Below are 17763 nucleotides of genomic sequence, written 5' to 3' on the forward strand. Positions count from 1 at the left end.
TTTATCTGGTGTGTTTATAAGGTTGTATATTTATTCAATTCTTATACGGTCTTCAATTTCACACGGAAACACTGGCCAATCTTACGCTCCGAATGAGTCTACTACCGTCACACTAGCTAACCCCATTCGCACTGAGCGAAAGAATGCTAAAGTAATAATGTAATATTTAACCACTGCCGGGGAGGGAGCGGGTGAATTGAAGCTTCACCGATGATAAACACAAACGCACGCGAGCTTTAATATTCATACGCCGATATCATCAGGAACAGCTTCGCCACATTGGTACCGTACAGCTCACCGTTGTGGAACACACTCATGCTCAACTCCAGCTCGATGTCTTGCGGGCCTTCGATGCTTTTCTTCAGATTTAGCTGTGCGTCGTTCGTTCTTTTTTCCAGCCTGAAACGAAAGAAAAGAGTAAACATTTGCGCGGGAAGTAATAAAAAAGACTTTTTTGTTAGATTTAAAGTACAATTTGAAGCGAAAATTCGGAATGCTCTCGACGTCTGTTGTAATATTTAAAATCCCCTTCCCGGTCCCACTTACCCAAAGTAGTGAATATCGACCGGCTTTACATGCGGTGCCGCATCGACCGAAACCAGCTTCAGATCGAAGTCGATCATCTGGAAGTGGGATGGACCGGTCAGTGTGAATAGTCCACGGCCCTCCGGTGGTATTAAAATGTTGGACACAATCGTTAGGAAATTGTACGAGTACGAGTGGGGTCGGCGCAAGCATTCCATGTCACCGGTGTTACAGTATTTATTGCTCCGTTCGCAACGGCTGCAATGCAAAAATCCGTTAGTAACACATAGTAACAGAGCTGCAATAGATGGTTGCTATCATCGACAAAAAATGTTCAACTTACTTTCGACGATCTGGATCGTGTTTGTAGCCATAGGGACAGTCGATGGTTGTGCAGCGGTAGCTTCCACCGATGTTGGTGCATATATCCTGGCGTCCCCTACATACATCCCCTGTTTCGCACTCGTCGATATCTATGCGATGGAGTGTAATGTTAGAATTGGTGAAAATGGAACGGGAAAAGGATGTGAGAAAATTTGAAAAGCACCGTCCGATAAGATCTTAATTAAGTAAATGGGAAATTCACAAAACTGATGTCATTGATGTTAGCATAAAATCCCAAGTCGAGCATGGAAACTAGCGAGCAACTAAAAAAAAGTCGAAATTCCAATATTCTTCGAAGCCTGTTCGTTATTGAAAGGAATTTGTTATTGAAGTCAAACGACGGTAACGAGCTGATTGTTAAGCTTCCCTTCAGCTTCGTCTGTTGGAATCAAAATCTGATAGAGATTTGTTTTTACATTTCCTATTATTTACTCACCGATACAACTCCTTCCATCCGCTCCCAGCTTATAACCTTGCGGACACCGGCAGCTGTACGAACCTGGTGTATTCTCACAAATTCCCACACACAAATTAGCCGACTTGTACTCCTCACACTCATCCACATCGTCGCAGGTGCGATTGTTGTAGCTTATCCTGTAGCCCGGATGGCACCCGCACCGGTACGATCCCCAATAGTTCAGGCAGCGCTGATGGCACAGCCCCGGGATCTCCTTGCACTCGTCCACATCCGTGCAGATCATCTCGTTCGGCCCATTCTTAAAGCCCTCCTTGCAGTCGCACCGGTACGAGCCGATCGTATTGACGCAGTTCGAGTTCTGCTGGCACACCTTCGAGCCGTGCATCGCACACTCATCTATATCCTCGCACCGCTTGTTCCGACCAATCATATGCCCCGGCGGACAGACGCACACATAGCCTCCCTTCTTGTTTTTGCACGTCTGATCTGGCCCGCACAGTGCCTCGCCGGTAGCACACTCGTCGATGTCTTTGGAGGAGAAGAGGCAGTAACCATTGCATGGCATTTACAATTCAATTAACGATGAAAAGTGAATCCCTTTAGTTCCCCGGCTCACCTAGACACTCCGTAATGTCATCGTTCACGCGATATCCCACGGGACAGGTCAACAGGTCCCGGCAGCGGTACGATCCATTCGTATTAATGCACTGCTGATGGCGATGACAGCTAGCTCCACGGGCACATTCGTCAATATCTGGGATAGCGTTGGTTCACCAACCAAGCGATGAGTGCAAAAGGGTAAAAAGCAAGTTAGTAATTGTGACCATAAATAATGCTAGCTTATGTACAGCACTGCATGCCAAGGGCGTGAAAAGTAGATGACGGCTAAGGATTTATTACTGTGTTATATTCACCCCACAAGGACATCGGCAGCATTGCAAGCGAGATTGACAAAGAGTATGAATTTAAATTGTGTCCAGAATTTCGGAATCAACCGTTGAAACGATCTGCTGTGGTGCACTTACCGACACACGCTCCCGCACTGTTCCGCTCGAATCCGATGCCGCACGGTGGCAGCTGCGGCTGGTACGAAGAGTATCGCGAAGCCGGATAGTGCCCGTACCCAGCAGGATTGTACGAGGGCCGCACGGTGGTAGTGCTGGTCGTGGTCGATGTGGACGTACTGGTCAGCGTGTGATATCTCGACAGCTGACGGCAACGGAACGAGCCCTTGGTGTTGAAGCATTCGAACGGCGGCCGACAGTTGTGACGTCCCAGCGCGCACTCATCGTCATCTGTTTGGTTTGGAGGGGAAGATGCACACAGTGGTGTGTGCGAAAGTTAGTTTGCGGTTCCGGGAAGGGATTGTCATTGCCTGCCCTCCTGCTGCACTCACCATCACAGTGGCCCGTTTCCGCGTTGAGCGTGTAGCCAGTGCCGCAGCTTTGCAGCCGGATGCAGGTGTAGGATCCGATCGTATTGTCGCAGCGCTGCGTCTCCAGACACTCGTGGGCGTTCACCTGACACTCGTTGATGTCTGTGGTGATAAATGGCGTTAATTAGGTCAATTGGGTCAAGTGATTACTCCAGTGTTCAATCTCCATTCCCACTGCTCGGTTTAAAGCAGCAAGCGTAACGATTCGATTCACCCAGTTTTGTGAAATAGTGCAGATTTTCTGAATTAAATTTCTAAGATTTTACTACAAACGTTAGTTTGAAAACCTTTGAGACTCATAACAACAACTTAAACAATGTAAGCTCTTTTGAGGCTCTATCTTATACATTGCTTTCTTTGCGAACAGGTGCAAAATCAATGTAAATCCTCCAATAATTGTATCCACTCCCTGCTAAAGCAGAACCCCCAAAGGAAAGATAAAAGCAAGGCCCACACTTCCAACACATTTTCTTACCGACGCACGCATTCGTAACGGTATCCAGGTTGAATCCAATTTTACAATCACACCTGAATCCACCGATTTCGTTCGTGCAGACTTGATTACTGTCGCACGCGTTCCTATCGGCCGCACACTCATCAATATCTGCAAGAAGATGAAATGGAAAACGGAAAGGAAGTGTCGATCAATAACTGGGGCAAGTTAGTAAGATGATCTGAAATCGATTTGCGAACGACTTCAGAGTATTTGGTAATAGCAACATGGCATGAACAACATGAAAGGATAACACCAATTACACATTGGATCTCATCTCTCGGAATGAGTTCAAGTACGATATACCTAAGGCTCTGATGTACCTAAGGCTCTGATGTAAAGAAGACAGTTCATATCATAGAGAAGACTTACCCACGCACTGATCATTATGACGCCGGAAACCGGGCGTACACGTTTCAACCTTCTTTCTTGCCGGGCTGTTGGGTTGGTTTGTTGGGGGCGAATGGTTGCAATCCGAAGCGTATAAGGGAAGAAACCGGAACAGTAAACGTTAGTACATTTTCCTTCGCCAAACAGTTTCAAAGTGAAACTTTTCGCGACGAGCTTACGAACTAACAAGGGCACGTACGTTGGATAATTCTTCACCACCGCGATACACTCGTACGAGCCCTCGATGTTGACGCAACGGTATCCTTCGTCGCAGGCTCCGTCCTCCTCGCACTCGTTGACGTCTGGTATGCGGGTCAGGGGATCCGGGCCGATTGATTGAGACAAAGTAGGAAACATGTTGCATTAAGAGTGTAGTGTCGTGGTGTACCGTAGCGAAAAAAAAAGTTAATTGAATGTATCTCGGGAGGATTTTTTTTGTTCGGATCATCTACATCTTTTTATCTGGTGACCATTATCAGGTTAGCAAACTTTATGAATATGAGCGTACAGTGATGGACGAATGATGGTTAGTTGTTGTAATGATTGAATTTATTAAATAAAATGTGTGATTCTTGGAGGTATGCTTCTGATGAATAAATATTTTAGGTCAGGTACGGAGTTAATGCTAGTACTAGTATACTCAAAACATAATGTTTAGTTAATTGAAGTATAAACTTTGTTGCATAATGATAATCTTAATCTTTATCGAGTTTATTTATTCTATGGATATACCAAACGGCTTCTACATAATGTGCCATCCATCACCTATGCTACAAATGTGTCCATCACTGTACAATATGATACTAGCACTAAGACGGATATGAGATAAGTAAAACGTGAAACAAGCTAAGCATGCACGGTGAAGTGATCTCCTACACCACAGCATCAAGCCAAGGCACCAGGAAGCAAGCGAAAAGCAAAGAGATGATGATGAAGAAAGCAGGCAAACCTTCGCACACGCCCAAGCTCACGTTGTAAGCAAAGCCCGGTTGGCACATGGTGACCGCCTTCGGCAGGCAGGAATAGTTGCCACGTCCGTTGAGACAGTGTTGCCGCTCCCGGTCGCAAGCGTCCAACTGCTCCAGGCATTCGTTCACATCTAGCGCCGGAATTAGAAAGTAACACCCAGAAAGCGAGAGAACAAACAAACCTCAGTGTACTGTGAGGGGTGGCACAAGCGCAAGCAGGATGGTGCACGATGAAATACACTTGTGGTGTGACACATTATGTGTGACACAGCCGCACGGGAAACTAATTCAGACATTTGACGGAGGAGCTGCTCACATGTCAAGAAGGAGAAGGTTTTCCCATTCCCCCGTTCTCTGTTTTGTTTCACTTCTACGGCTAACGAGAAGCGTTAAGCAGTTCTTTGCCGTTTCCGAGCCGTGCCTGAAAGTGTAGAACTTACCTTCACATTTGCCATTCTTCGGTGTGTAGCCCGGGTCGCAAGCAATGTCCGGAAGGACGACATCAACGCACAGGAAGCTGCCGCGTGTGTTTCGACAAACCTGACTGTCCGGGTTACAGGTGGCCTCGCCCGTTTCGCACTCGTTCACATCCTCACATTTGTCCGTGCGCTTATTGTGCTTGAAGCCGGCATCACAGCTGAAAGTCGGAAAGTCGAACGTGCAAAAAAAAGGTAATTGTGAGTGGTGCATAGGAAAGCCGAGTGATGGAGTGATAATGTAATTACGCGCTGTTATACTTATTGTAATTAGCGATTTCTATTGTGCTTTTGAAACACGGGTGAGGGATTGAACAATAAAGGTATTATTATACGACAGATTGATAATCGAACTAATGAAAACATGTTTATGATTTACTCATTAAAGCACATGTTCATGTCAACGGATAATTATGTATCCACTAGTTTAAATCATGGACAAATATACTAACGCAACATTATAAATTCACTAACCACGAATATTGAGAATCTTGGCCAGTCCAAGGAAAAAACCTTTAAATCATTTTTTTTACTTCCTAATAAATTATATAAATGTTGATTTTGGGATTTTAGAATAATTTTCAAATTATAGATTTCTTCTCAGAGGATCAAAACCTTTACTAAAGCTTATGGTTAAAATATGACTATCAAATGGATCATAGAAAAGGGATGAAGAAAGATATCGTCCAGCGTTGTACAATCTGTTAAAACACATGGCTTTACTTAATACCCGTAAACTGTAGAGCCTACTGAAGCTAGTCCTGAATACGCCGAACTGAATATCTTACTACTATCCTCAATCAATTAACCAGCCTTATTGGGGGCTTATGTAGGATTAGTCAACGATAAAAGCGCTAACTAACAACGAACAAATGTGGTACACTTTGGTAAGGAGAACAATAATGTAAATGTCTAAACTCTGGAATTATCATACAGATAAGGACTTATAACAATTTGAATGTTTTTATAATGCCAATATTTGATTGGTATTTATTTTTTAATCCAAACATGCATGAACACATTTGCTCTAAAGATGCCTAGTTATCAGGGACATGTTAACTAGAAACCAGTAGTTGTATATAAGTAATGTATTCTTCCAAGAAGGATAAGTGCTTTTGTTGCATCAACAATGTGTACCCATATCAATAAGCGACTGTTCATCTGTACAATTTGACAGCTTATACTTGCGCAGTATTTGTATAGACTATAGGATAAGAGGAAAATAAATAAAGGTACACAAGTACAAGAAATAAACAAGGATGTTTCGAATAACATTGAAAGAATGTTTAGACAACGAAAAAATATTGTCAACCATATACTCCAGACGTTCTAAAACTCTCCAAACCAAAAATGAACCAAAAATGAAACAGCTGGTATTTAAAAGTTTAATAATTATTCCCTAAAAATTGCAGTTTAATTTATTTTTAACGAGTAAACTATGAATCCTCCGCAAACTTGCCTTACACTAGATTAGCATAGACTGTACAGTAGTATCAGAGGAATTTTATGTATTTATCGTGTTCATTATTAGGTATGTGTCCAACTGTCGTCATTTTGCTTTATTAAACAGCATTTGTGTTTTTAAATGAGACTATTATTATGAACAAAGTAAATTCTTGGCTAGAAATACTCATTTGGTCATAAAAAAAAACAAAATAGGTTCTGGATATTTAACTATTTGTGCAAGGGTTATGGCAGCAAACATGACATGTAAGAATCTACTAGAAGAAGGAACAAGGAAAGCAAATCTTCCTAAAGTGAAAAACAATACTAAACTGTGTGGAGTTTTAGTTTAATATCTGATGTACTAAATTCGCATGGATACCTACTCGTTCTAAAAATAATAAAAAGTAATTTTCTGAATTTGTTATTTCAAACTTGCAAACTTTTGCTAGATGTTTCTTACACATGTTTCGTGTTTGTCCAGAAGTGTTTTGATTGAAAATGCATTTTTTCACATCATATGCTTGCCAATAGAATGCCAATCCTTTCTTTAAAAAATCTTAAAAAATCTTAAAATTACTTTAGCACCTGCTGTTTGTATTTCTGTATTTCATAACACGATTTTTTGACACTCCAAAGTTGAGAAGTTCCTTTGTAACTGAATTGTTTGGCTCATATGCCTTCTATAAGATGGTAGAAATATGTCAAATTTAATTTTAACCAATTTACACTTAATGCACCTAAATCCACCTTCATTTCATAATTACATTAATTAAATACCTGCTAGTACATTCTAGTCTAGTAGTACATTACCTTGCAAGCCGTACTTTTCGGATGATTCCATTGATATCCCTGGTCCGACTTACCCTTTACGCTCAACCGTTTCATTATCCTCGTCCGAAACCAGGGCACAGGTTTTCCTGTCGTCCAGCAGCTCGTACCCGGGATGGCACTTGCACACATACGAACCGCCCTCGACGTTCTCGCACACCTGCGAGCAGATCGACGGAAACTGCTCACATAAGCTCTCTGGTGAAGGAAGAAATCAAATCCCCAACGAACAAAAAAGAAAAAGAAAAGGAAAAATACAAGAACGAAACAGACGCAGTCCGCTCCTAGCCGATCTAGCTTTTCGGTGCAAAAAATACTGTTTCCCCGCAAAATAGGGAGCATGTAAAGAAGGGGAATTCGAAACAGGTGCCGCAACCGCAACAACAGAGAAGCAAAGGTGTGGCTAAAAAAAACACTCGTGCAAACAAACACTCACGCTCATCGTTGCCACTGAGGAGTATGATTTCACCTTCTTTCTTGATGTCGTTGCAGCAAGCGTCATAGATCTCGTCCCAGGGGCTTCCGAAGGCGAACGGTTCCACCGAGCACTTGTTAGCGCTCGAGCCAACCACCAGCCCAATTTTGCACGCTTCGCAGCAATCCTGCCGAGGTTAGAAATTTGATTATGTATCCTTTTTTTTTTTGGGCCTGGGTCTGCTCCTTCCAAACTGTGCCTACCGTGTAAAACTCCGACCCGGAATGGTCACCCTTGAGCGAGCAGCTGAGACCCTGGCGGGCCGCTATCTGGCCAGCTGTGCATTGGTAGATTTTGTGCTGCTTCGAGCAGCAGATTTCGATGGTCGACAGGCACAGCCCGTGCAGCCCAGCCGGTACCAGCTCCAGTGACTTGTTGAAGCTCGAGCAGGTGCGGCTCTGCAGGCCCCACTCTTCGCCTTCCTGGCAGCACAGCGACAGGATCTGTTCGATTGCAATCGCTGGTGAATGGGAAAATGATACGCAAGTCGTTATTGGAGGTTTTTTTGGTATTGAAACATGTACTCAGTATGTATTAATTGAAGTTGTATTGTTTAATAACAAGTAAATTTATCTAAAAATGTACTCTAAATATTCCAAAATCATTTACAAAACAACGAATCCTCAACTGAACTACAATATGTTACAGCTACAATGAAGTCATAAAGATTTTATAAAACATCCATTCACCAAGGGCAACATTAACTCCACATTTCAACACAACACTACCCGGGTGGCACCGTCGTCATCCTATCACCATTAAACCTGCTCATTCCCGAGCGCTGCCAAAGTACATTCTTACCGCCCGCTATTGTGCCCCGACAACCGACCGACCAACAGTTCCTTTCATCGAAAACACCAAACAGTAAACGAACGCCCTACCTTTGCCACAGTGGTTAGTGGTGCTTCGTGCAATAAAATGCTCGAATCCAATTACCGGCAATGTTCTCGGTCGGTTTTCAGCGACCCACTAACAGTGACGGAAACGAGTCATGAATCAATTTTCTCACCTATGGTACACCAACTTATGGGGGGGTCAAACAATTGGGTTGGCACTGGCATTGCATGGATTGCATTTGCGAGCAACCTGCAGCTCTCAATGCAACCCGGCCCATGGGGCTGCTATAAAATAATGGAGCACCCACCCGAAGCACCAACAGAAATAAAATCCCCATCCGTAATAGAATGGTCTTAGTTTTATGTATCTATTACAGAAATAAGTCACTTTTTTCGGGAAGGCAAGAATTACATTTCTGTGCTCTCTACCAACTACCGGGCAGCCCGGAACCGACCCGACCTCATCTGTTACAGCTTAGAATGGATGCTGGCATCCGATATGGAATGAGGAGGGGGGGGGGGGGTCGGTGGTGGAGGGCATTCTTTACCTTCGGACCGTTGCAAAGGTGAAATCGAGGCGTTCCATATAGCAGGTATTTTCACACATTCGTATCACCGGATCGATAGTAATTATAATAGAAATGGTTTCGATTTCTTCGGCCCTTCTTCCTCGGCGCCTGCGAGCCGCTTGATAATGAAATCGAAGGTAAATAATAGATCAAGCACCCCCCGTGGCCCTGGGATATTTGGGCCGGAGGAGGGTGTGAGATTATGCAATCGATGCACGTATGCGAGGTTTGCGATTTCATTCCCACCAGCTTCTGCTGGGAAAGTGAATACCTCTGTTGTCAGCTTCCTGCGAATGAAATTTCACTGCATGGGAATGGGGGGTTTGAGAAGTTGGTAATTGGAGGTCTGAATGTAGCTGCTTATTATTACGGTAATAATTAATGCTTGTATTTTAAACATTGCGATGTTATCTGGAGTAGGATATTTGTTGTAAAGTTTATTACATAGATTTATATTTGAAAAGATTATAAGATTATTTAGCAATTATTATACTTTTGACACGCTGTCTGAACAGTTATATGAATATGTCATAATGTAATCGTTTGTGACGTTATGACCTATCTTTTATAATCAGAATCAAGCCATTAATGTAAAATCTCGTAAAATCACACAGAGTTCAACAGAATAGCAGTAATTTATTGGAGTATAAACGTGATGTAATGTCGAAAAATAGTTTTCACTTTTTTCGTTAAAATATATAAATTACGCATGACAAACTACAACAGAATGTGACAAAAAAATGCTGAGAAGTATTGAAAAAAGGAAAAACATGCTGTTAAAATTTCTGATTAAAAGATTCTGGCAAAAAACAACCCTTTTTGCTGACTGGTTCATCGCTCGATCGTGAAAGGTATTAACAAATTAAATTAAAAAATCAATAATTGCCACTTTGCTGGTTGGAGGGGAGGAAAAAGAAAGAAAAACAATATAAGAGCAAAAAACGGTCTGACAATCACCAGCACATCGACAGCGTTTGAAAAGAGGTTTAATCTCGCAGCCGAAAGTAGTGAGGAAGCAAACCCGCAGCAAGGGTATGCGATACACGAACATTGATCCCAAATATCCTTTAATAACGAGCAGCACAAAACGGTGGTACCATCGAGGAATGCACTTTATTTTAACAGGCTTCCAGACAGTATCACAGCAACGTTCAGGCAAGCCTTTTTTTTTATTGCTTAAAATGGATGTGTTTATTGTGTAAGAGATCATCAGGCATTTAAAGAGATAGTTTAGTTATTTACGCTGTTAGAGAATTTTATTAATTATGAGAATTTCATTAATTGACCTACTAGTTTCCTTACTGTATTATGACATTAAAGAGTAATCATTTTTATCCTGATGCATCATTAAATTTAATAAAAAGATTGTAGTTTAGTTCAGACCATCAACTATCATATTTATTAATTTGACAGGCGAATAATTCAATAATTTCTATATAGGGTAAATGTACCAACAGTGGTGCAATTTGTAGTGGTACCGATGTGTTTTAATGGATTTAAAGTGTCAGGGTGGACAATTTCTGAATATTTTAACACATATGTTTTGGAATATGTTTTATCTTCGCAATCACAACCATTTTTACACATCAAATTTCATTTCATTTCACATCATCAATACATCAAATTTACGAAAAATACATATTTTTGTGACTGCTTCGTTGTACCTATAATGGTGGTATTCGTATTAATAGCAAGCATTACTGCCATAATATTGGTTTCTTGGTATAAATTTGATTGATGAAAATATTCACTAAACTGAAAATATTCACTAAATTTGATTGATGAAAATATTCACATACTGCATCACACCTGTCGTCAATCTACACCCGGAAGAGTGTGCTTGATTTGAAGTCAATTTTTCATTCAGCCATATAAGCGAATTTTGGCCTGTTTTTGGTAAATTTCCTACATAAAACTCATTTCTGTTGCTTATTTTAGTGAAAACAGTACGACATGTCGAAAATATCCTCGAAAAAATCTAAAACTACCCGTTTTTATTGATTTTATAACTATAACCACTATAGGAACATGCCTGTTTTGTGTACCTATAATGGCACTATGGTAAAAAACACTTAAAAATGCATAAATATGGTCAAAAGGCAAATAATTTTAGTAAAACAATAACATTACATAACAGTTATGTTGAAAAACTAGTAATTGCGTGGTTATGTGGTCGATTAGAACGTTAACAGAAAAATGAGTTTCGTTATGAAATCCTAAGGATTTTGGAAAAATGTTGACACATTTCACAAAATAATGGATTTTTCGGTCACTAAGTAACGGAATGGCCCCATTTAAGTTGTAAACGCTTTGTAAAAAGCTAAAGAACATTTCACACTAACTTAAATAACTTAATTACTTGTAATTTGCCCTATGAACCGCATTTTAGAGCAATAGCACCACTATTGGTACTACCACCACTATAGGTACATTTACTCTATAGAAGTGCTTTGGAGAAAAACTGGAAAATGGAAATTTATATTTACTTCCAGTTGAGAATAGAGCCAAGTTGATAAATAGAGCTATAGAGAACAATAGAGCTAAGTTGAGTAATGTTGAGAATTAAACATAGGTCACCAGCATTTCCGTGGTAAATTAGACCACGGACAAAACACGCCATTTCTATAGTTAATGCTTAAAGCATCGTGGCATACAATGTTACTCGATAAACATATAATCAACCCTATTCATCTCTAAAGTTAATATTTAATCGCAAAATTACACATGGAACCTCAGCTGTCAATTAAGCACGATGGTCAATCTCTTTATCATTTTGCATAATGGCTTTAATTGCAAAGTTAGTAAACTATTTTACGCTGTAAACTATAATGCTGACATACTCTATTTAATCGAATTGAAATAAAATGCATCACACTGTTCCATTCTGCTCTGTTGTGCTTTATTTTGGTAGCCTTTACCCCCCATCCAACACAAATTAACTACTTTTATGATAAAGTGATGACCATCATCATCATCCGCACACCCACACAGACATAACAATAAAAACAGCACCGACGAAATACAAAATAAAACAACACCCCCTCGGTGCAAGCAACATTCAGTTCGAAAACAGCAATCAGTAGAAATTAATTGCACACGGCGGGTCGCCACACGTCCCCTTGTCTACATGTCACGTCCATAAAAAAAAACACTCCTACCGGTAACATTAATAAAACAAAACATAAAAATCACAACACCACCAACCGCTCACCAATCCCACCATCCCCCCCGCTGGCTACACCGACCGATGTTTGGCGGTGCGGTTGATAAATGTATATTATTTTATAAATTAAATCAATTATTTATAACACTCCACTCGAGCTCCACTCTACACGAGTGTTTCAAGAGCCCACGGTTATCGATACTGGCGGATGTAGTACCTAATTCCGGCTCATTCGTCACTCATTTCGGCAGCGACGGAGGTGCAACTGCAGTGTGTACTACGGTGCCGCAAAAGTTGCCGCAGTTCCCACTGTCAGATGCATTCTATCGCGCGCGCACACACGTGTGTGTGGGTCCTGCCAGTACTGCCAAAAAGCACTGTTTCCACAACGACCCGTCAAAATTATTACGGCAGGAGTAGAGCCGTATCGCCATCGCTTATGCTTTACATCTGCAAAACATGCCACATACATTCGTACGGAAAATTAAATTAAACCATCTGCTTCACGAAAGTGAAAGAAGCCAGTGCCGGAACGGGGTGAAGGTCTGGCTTTTGAATCCTGTGAACTATCACACACACACACGCACACACACACACCTTAGCGCACGCTCGTTTCGCCCGTATGAAAAGCTTCTCTGCGGGTTATATATTTTATGGTTAATAAAATTTAACCTTTTACATGCGCACAGCACCTTGCTGCACGCTGTTGAACTGGAGCTTCTCACACCGTGGTGCGGCGTATGGGTAAAAGGTGCCATTTGGACACACAAGAAACTGTTCTTAACTGCTGTTCCATGGCTTCCGCTTCATTTCCACACCCCACGCCCATTCTCTCCCTGAGTCGCGCACGAGCTGGATGGCCGTTGGTAATGCTCAAAATGAATAATTAAATCCTTCTCATAAATAATTCGCTATGCTGCTGCTGCTGCTGCTGTGTTTTTCAATTACCGATTTCTAAGTCAATAAACGTAACGATATGAAACGATTTCAATTTGTCGCCCATTCGCCCACCCGCTATTTCACCCTCTTCCATTTAGTTGCTTCATGCGAATTGCTCTATTATGTGCTCCCGATGGCACGGCAATGGGGTGTTGGGTTCTGGAGCAGTTTAGTCCAGGCTGCACCCCACGATGGGCATCAGGTGTGCCACGTGTAATGTACATTAATCACGTACGCCAATGTAGACATGGCTTGAGGTTTATTTGTTCTCACTCCACGCACTCTCACATTCCCTCATTTCGATACAATCACGTTGTTGGGCGGTGCAGGCAATTGTAGTTATTAATTATGTCTTTAGATCAAATGAGTGTGTTAGATAATTGTGAACAGATTTATTAATTTATATGAAAATATTAGCAACAAATTCTAGCGACACGCTGTTGATATGATGCCCTTACAACGATTCAAAGCATCAAGAGGGCACCAATGCTTGCGACTTTGCGTCTTAGCCAGTGGCGAGAAAGTATGCCAATTATTTAAGAAAGCCTAAAACCCCTAAAGCCTAATGAGAAATACAGGAAAGAATGCAATGTATTAATGTCTACCTAGTCGGTGGGATTGCTGTGCAACACAACCGTTGCACCGGTGCTAGCATACGTAATAGTAATGCAGCGAAATGCAGCTCACTACTATCTAACACCTTTGTGCACGTTCCGTTTACGCGTCGGATTACGATGGAGCAGCAAGCGTAAGATAAGGCAGCTAAGAAAATAGTTCCGTTGCAGAGCACGGCAACCAAGTGCAGCACTGTTTGCGGATGCTGCCGATAACGCCAGATGCATTAGCGCACTGCTTGGGCTTGCGTTTGGTGCCGTTGGAAGACAGCGATAAAAGCAAATAAATATAACCGCACATTCACCTTCGTGGGGAGATGGGTATGTAGGATAAAATGGATGTGCTTAAAGTACATAATGCAGGGATGGGAGAATAAGTCATGTCTATTAATATGGATCAATTCCTACAATTGTTGTTTCAAAGATTTGAAATACTCATTTTGCTGCGAAACTTATGGATCAGGTGTTTTCAGGGGTTCTCATAGTTGTGGGACATTTCCTTGACTGTTTCTACTGGGTATTGAACTTCATGTGATCAATGTTTTACTCTGGAAATCTTTTTGAACAGGCTCCTAGGAAATTCCTATTGGATTTGTCCAACAAAGGTAGTATAGAGTCCAATTCCCAATAGATTAAGTTCATTTCACGGAACAAGGAGTCAATAAAGTGTAACACAGCTATGAGAACTCCTAGAAAACCCTGTAATAACGTTTGCATTTTAAAAAATTGACAGATATTTTCGATGTTTCATGGGATTATCTTAACCCGCACTAACAAAACGGTAATTGCATATTCAAATATAGATTCCTATGAGTTAGCAGACAAATGTTAAATACACCTACATCAGTCGAACTCTCACTGTGATGGCCGAAAAAGTGAAGCAACTTCGTTTAGAAGCGGGCGTAATCGAAGAAAGACACCACGCCACGTCGGAAACGGACATTGTGCGGCAGTTTGAGGGCGTCAAATAAACCCATTGCAACATCTACAATATCTTGGCACTTTTATACAACAATTAGAGCATCGAATGAAAGACTCAGTTCCGAACTGCCGACGATTCTGAGCGACTTGAGGCTCCAAAGGAAGCTGAAGATGAAAACCGAGAAACGAGTCGCTAAATCGCTACGAAAAAAACATATAAGGAAGCAAAAATCGAGTCCACTGGCTTCCCAGCGGCAAGCAATGACCTTCAGCTACGCCCCATTAAATGTTTCCGGACCAACTCCAACAACTTTGTTGTAAAAAGTGAGGAGGAATTGATTTAAATTTGAAGTTAGACCTTAAAACATGCGTACATGCGTGTCTTCGTCCACCATGCCGAAAATTCTGGATATCTTCCGGTAGGCAGCTCGCAATATCGTAGATTTACTTTGGTAAGAAAGCTTGAATCATAACCTTTAGGAGGATGTCTGTCATAAGCAATTATCTTAATCTTAGCTTTTCATTTAGACTTTAAGTAAATAAATGTATAAAACAGAAAGCAAATAAAATACCAAAATTTATCGTACCTTCACCATTGCTCGGTTGCATCAGTGCAAAAGCTCCCAGAAACAGAAGCAACATTGTTGCACGCATCGTCAGTCCTTTTGTAATCATTATCTTCCCTGCTACTGCAGGAAGAAATATTAACAGTCACACAATGTACACCACTTCACACAACACACAATCATTTGACAGACGCGCTTTAAGCTTCCACCTCTGCCAACAATGTCCGTTTCTGTCCTTTACGTAAAGTTGTACTGAAATCCTAGCAAAAACACAAAAAGAAATATATCAGCTAAAACAAAACCAACTAGCGTTTTCTGTTAAAAAGACAAACAAAAAAAGAGACTGTTTCTGTGGTAGAAAAACTCCCCAAGGACCAATGCTCCGGGACATGTCAGAAAGCTGTCAAAATGGATCGCGTCCGAAAATTTCGTCAGCAAAAAGGTCGCCGGTAGTAGGAATTAGATCCATCACAGAGCAGCCACTTTACACTGTGCCAAACACACACACACACACTCTCACACACGAGTTTGCTGAACACTTTCAACTATTTGGGGAGGCAGAGATTTTCATTTTTGGTTCTCTTCCATGCTTCTAATCAATTTGCCACACCACGATCCATATCATCATCATCATCGTTTGCCCACTTTTCGCAATAGATGTACGCGAGGATAAGCTCGAATCACGATCCCCAAAACGGCACAAAGCAAATTTGTTTCGTGGCAAATCGTTGGAATTCGATTTGACAAATTGGGCGGGAAAATATGTCCGTGTAGGAAATAGAGAAAAAAAACCCACCGTTTTGGTGGTGGTTGCCGTCAACTCGAATTTGTAAACTGTGCACTCCGAACGGAGCTAGAGCCTATGGCTCGTGTCACTACGGGCGCTGATCCTGGATTGGCTTCGATCCGTGCTACTAACCCACACGCGAACCGTCATACACTTTTACTATCGCCCGGACAAACACACACACACGCACGCACACATGGTCGTGCTACAAAATGGACCACTTTGGCCATCGTTCGTTCTACCCGTCTTAAAGCGCTTTTAAACCGCTTGTGGCCCCTATTATTCTGTTCGAACCGCCCGTTTCCTTTTTTTTTGCCTTTTTCGGTCAAGGTTGGTAGTTTCTAGCTCATGTCACGCACTTCACTCCACGCTGAAAGTGATCCTTGGAACTGTTTCTTTCGCCTTTTTTGTTTCACTTCCTGCATCAAAACGGTTCCACCTTGGCCCCATACATGTGTGCCGTGGTTGCGTGGTGCACACCTTTTGCTTTCACACACGAGAGCACTGCTGCACAAAGCTTTTCGAGTGCAAAGTAATAGATTTATCGCTATTCCTGAAAGCTTCCCCGGTCACTTTAAGTGGCTTTTGTGAGAGCTCCTCCACTCACAAACACCCCGTGCACGCTGCCAGAGTGCCCTAAGATACATTGCTCCTTGTTGCTAGCCATCGATCTTCCTAGCCGAGGTTACATCAAAGTACTGCGTACTGGATCCTTTGCACATAAATACCGACAAACCGGATTAAAGACTGGACTAATTGATTTATAAAGTTCACTTGCAACAGCACACACAAACACACACACACCTCAACTCGTCAGGTTAAGCTCTTAATTTACTGTAAAGAAGCGCTGGAGCTGCGGCACTAACAAACACGATTAGACACGACCGTCATGCGTTACGGTCCGGATGAAACTGCACTGTTGGGCACGCGGCAGGCTCGCCTGCTCAATATATAGAAGTGATGTTTGCATTATGATAATGATACTGGTTCTGATGCCACACCGGCGGATGATGCTACACGCTTCCCCTGCCCTGCCTTTTTGGGGCCCTTCTGGCCAATGCTTCCCGCCAGAAAACTTGTGACTGCATAATGTTTGTGAAGTTAAACAAACTGTAAAGGTCAAAGCAGACGGCCAGGCTGCTAGCAAACCTCGGGAGCAGGTAAGCGGGCCCAAGCTCTGAAGAGGCCCGCACCGTCTTGATGAATGCTATGCGCATCTTCCGAGCCATACATTTGGTTGGGCACTTGGTAGGCAATTCTAGTGCTGAAAGAGCAAACGGAATTAATTCCACTCGCCACTGGCGCCCTACAGCTTAGGGGAGGAATGCACGAGACGTTCTAATACAATCAAATCAGAATCAGATGGCCGATTCCAGAGCGCCAAACGATTCGGAAACCAAATCTAACGCTCAGATTAACCAAATCTAATGCATACTAGATGGATTGGGGACGTCCCGGTGTTGATTCGCTGTCTGGTATGCAAAACCCATCGCAGTGACACTGAGCGCGGCTGCATATTAACCAAATGTG

General features: G+C 42.1%; 1 protein-coding gene across 8 annotated transcripts; it reads right to left on the reverse strand.

Moving 5' to 3' along the window:
* On the reverse strand, window positions 1-17172 carry LOC120956887 (fibulin-1). Of its 8 annotated transcripts, none has more exons than XM_040378675.2 (17): window positions 17069-17172; window positions 15468-15706; window positions 8042-8298; window positions 7833-7965; window positions 7399-7561; window positions 5054-5250; window positions 4595-4744; window positions 3845-3947; window positions 3628-3692; window positions 3238-3366; window positions 2724-2864; window positions 2353-2622; window positions 1944-2081; window positions 1346-1855; window positions 869-998; window positions 547-783; window positions 1-399 (listed from the first exon to the last, which is right to left on the reverse strand). In XM_040378675.2, exons 2-17 carry the CDS (start codon window positions 15553-15555, stop codon window positions 237-239), a joined length of 2874 nt encoding a protein of 957 aa, XP_040234609.2. In that variant the 5' UTR covers window positions 15556-15706; window positions 17069-17172; the 3' UTR covers window positions 1-236. The 8 variants fall into 8 exon arrangements, with proteins under 8 accessions (XP_040234609.2, XP_040234603.2, XP_040234604.2 ...); XM_040378669.2 differs by having other exon boundaries at window positions 7800-7965; XM_040378670.2 differs by having other exon boundaries at window positions 7800-7965; window positions 17038-17160.
* Window positions 17173-17763: the final 591 nt, after the last annotated feature.

The sequence above is a fragment of the Anopheles coluzzii genome, chromosome 3 (assembly GCF_943734685.1).
Source record: "Anopheles coluzzii chromosome 3, AcolN3, whole genome shotgun sequence".
Classification (NCBI taxonomy): Eukaryota; Metazoa; Arthropoda; class Insecta; order Diptera; family Culicidae; genus Anopheles; species Anopheles coluzzii.

Bases quoted from the DNA above. Each gene is read 5' to 3' on its own strand.
- LOC120956887 (XM_040378669.2), bottom strand. From the start codon at position 15,555: ATGATTACAAAAGGACTGACGATGCGTGCAACAATGTTGCTTCTGTTT. The intron at 7,966-8,041 runs GTAGGCACAGTT...TAACCTCGGCAG, and splicing joins CCGGGTCGGAGTTTTACACG to GATTGCTGCGAAGCGTGCAA. The intron at 2,623-2,723 runs GTGAGTGCAGCA...CAAACCAAACAG, and splicing joins GGAAACGGGCCACTGTGATG to ATGACGATGAGTGCGCGCTG.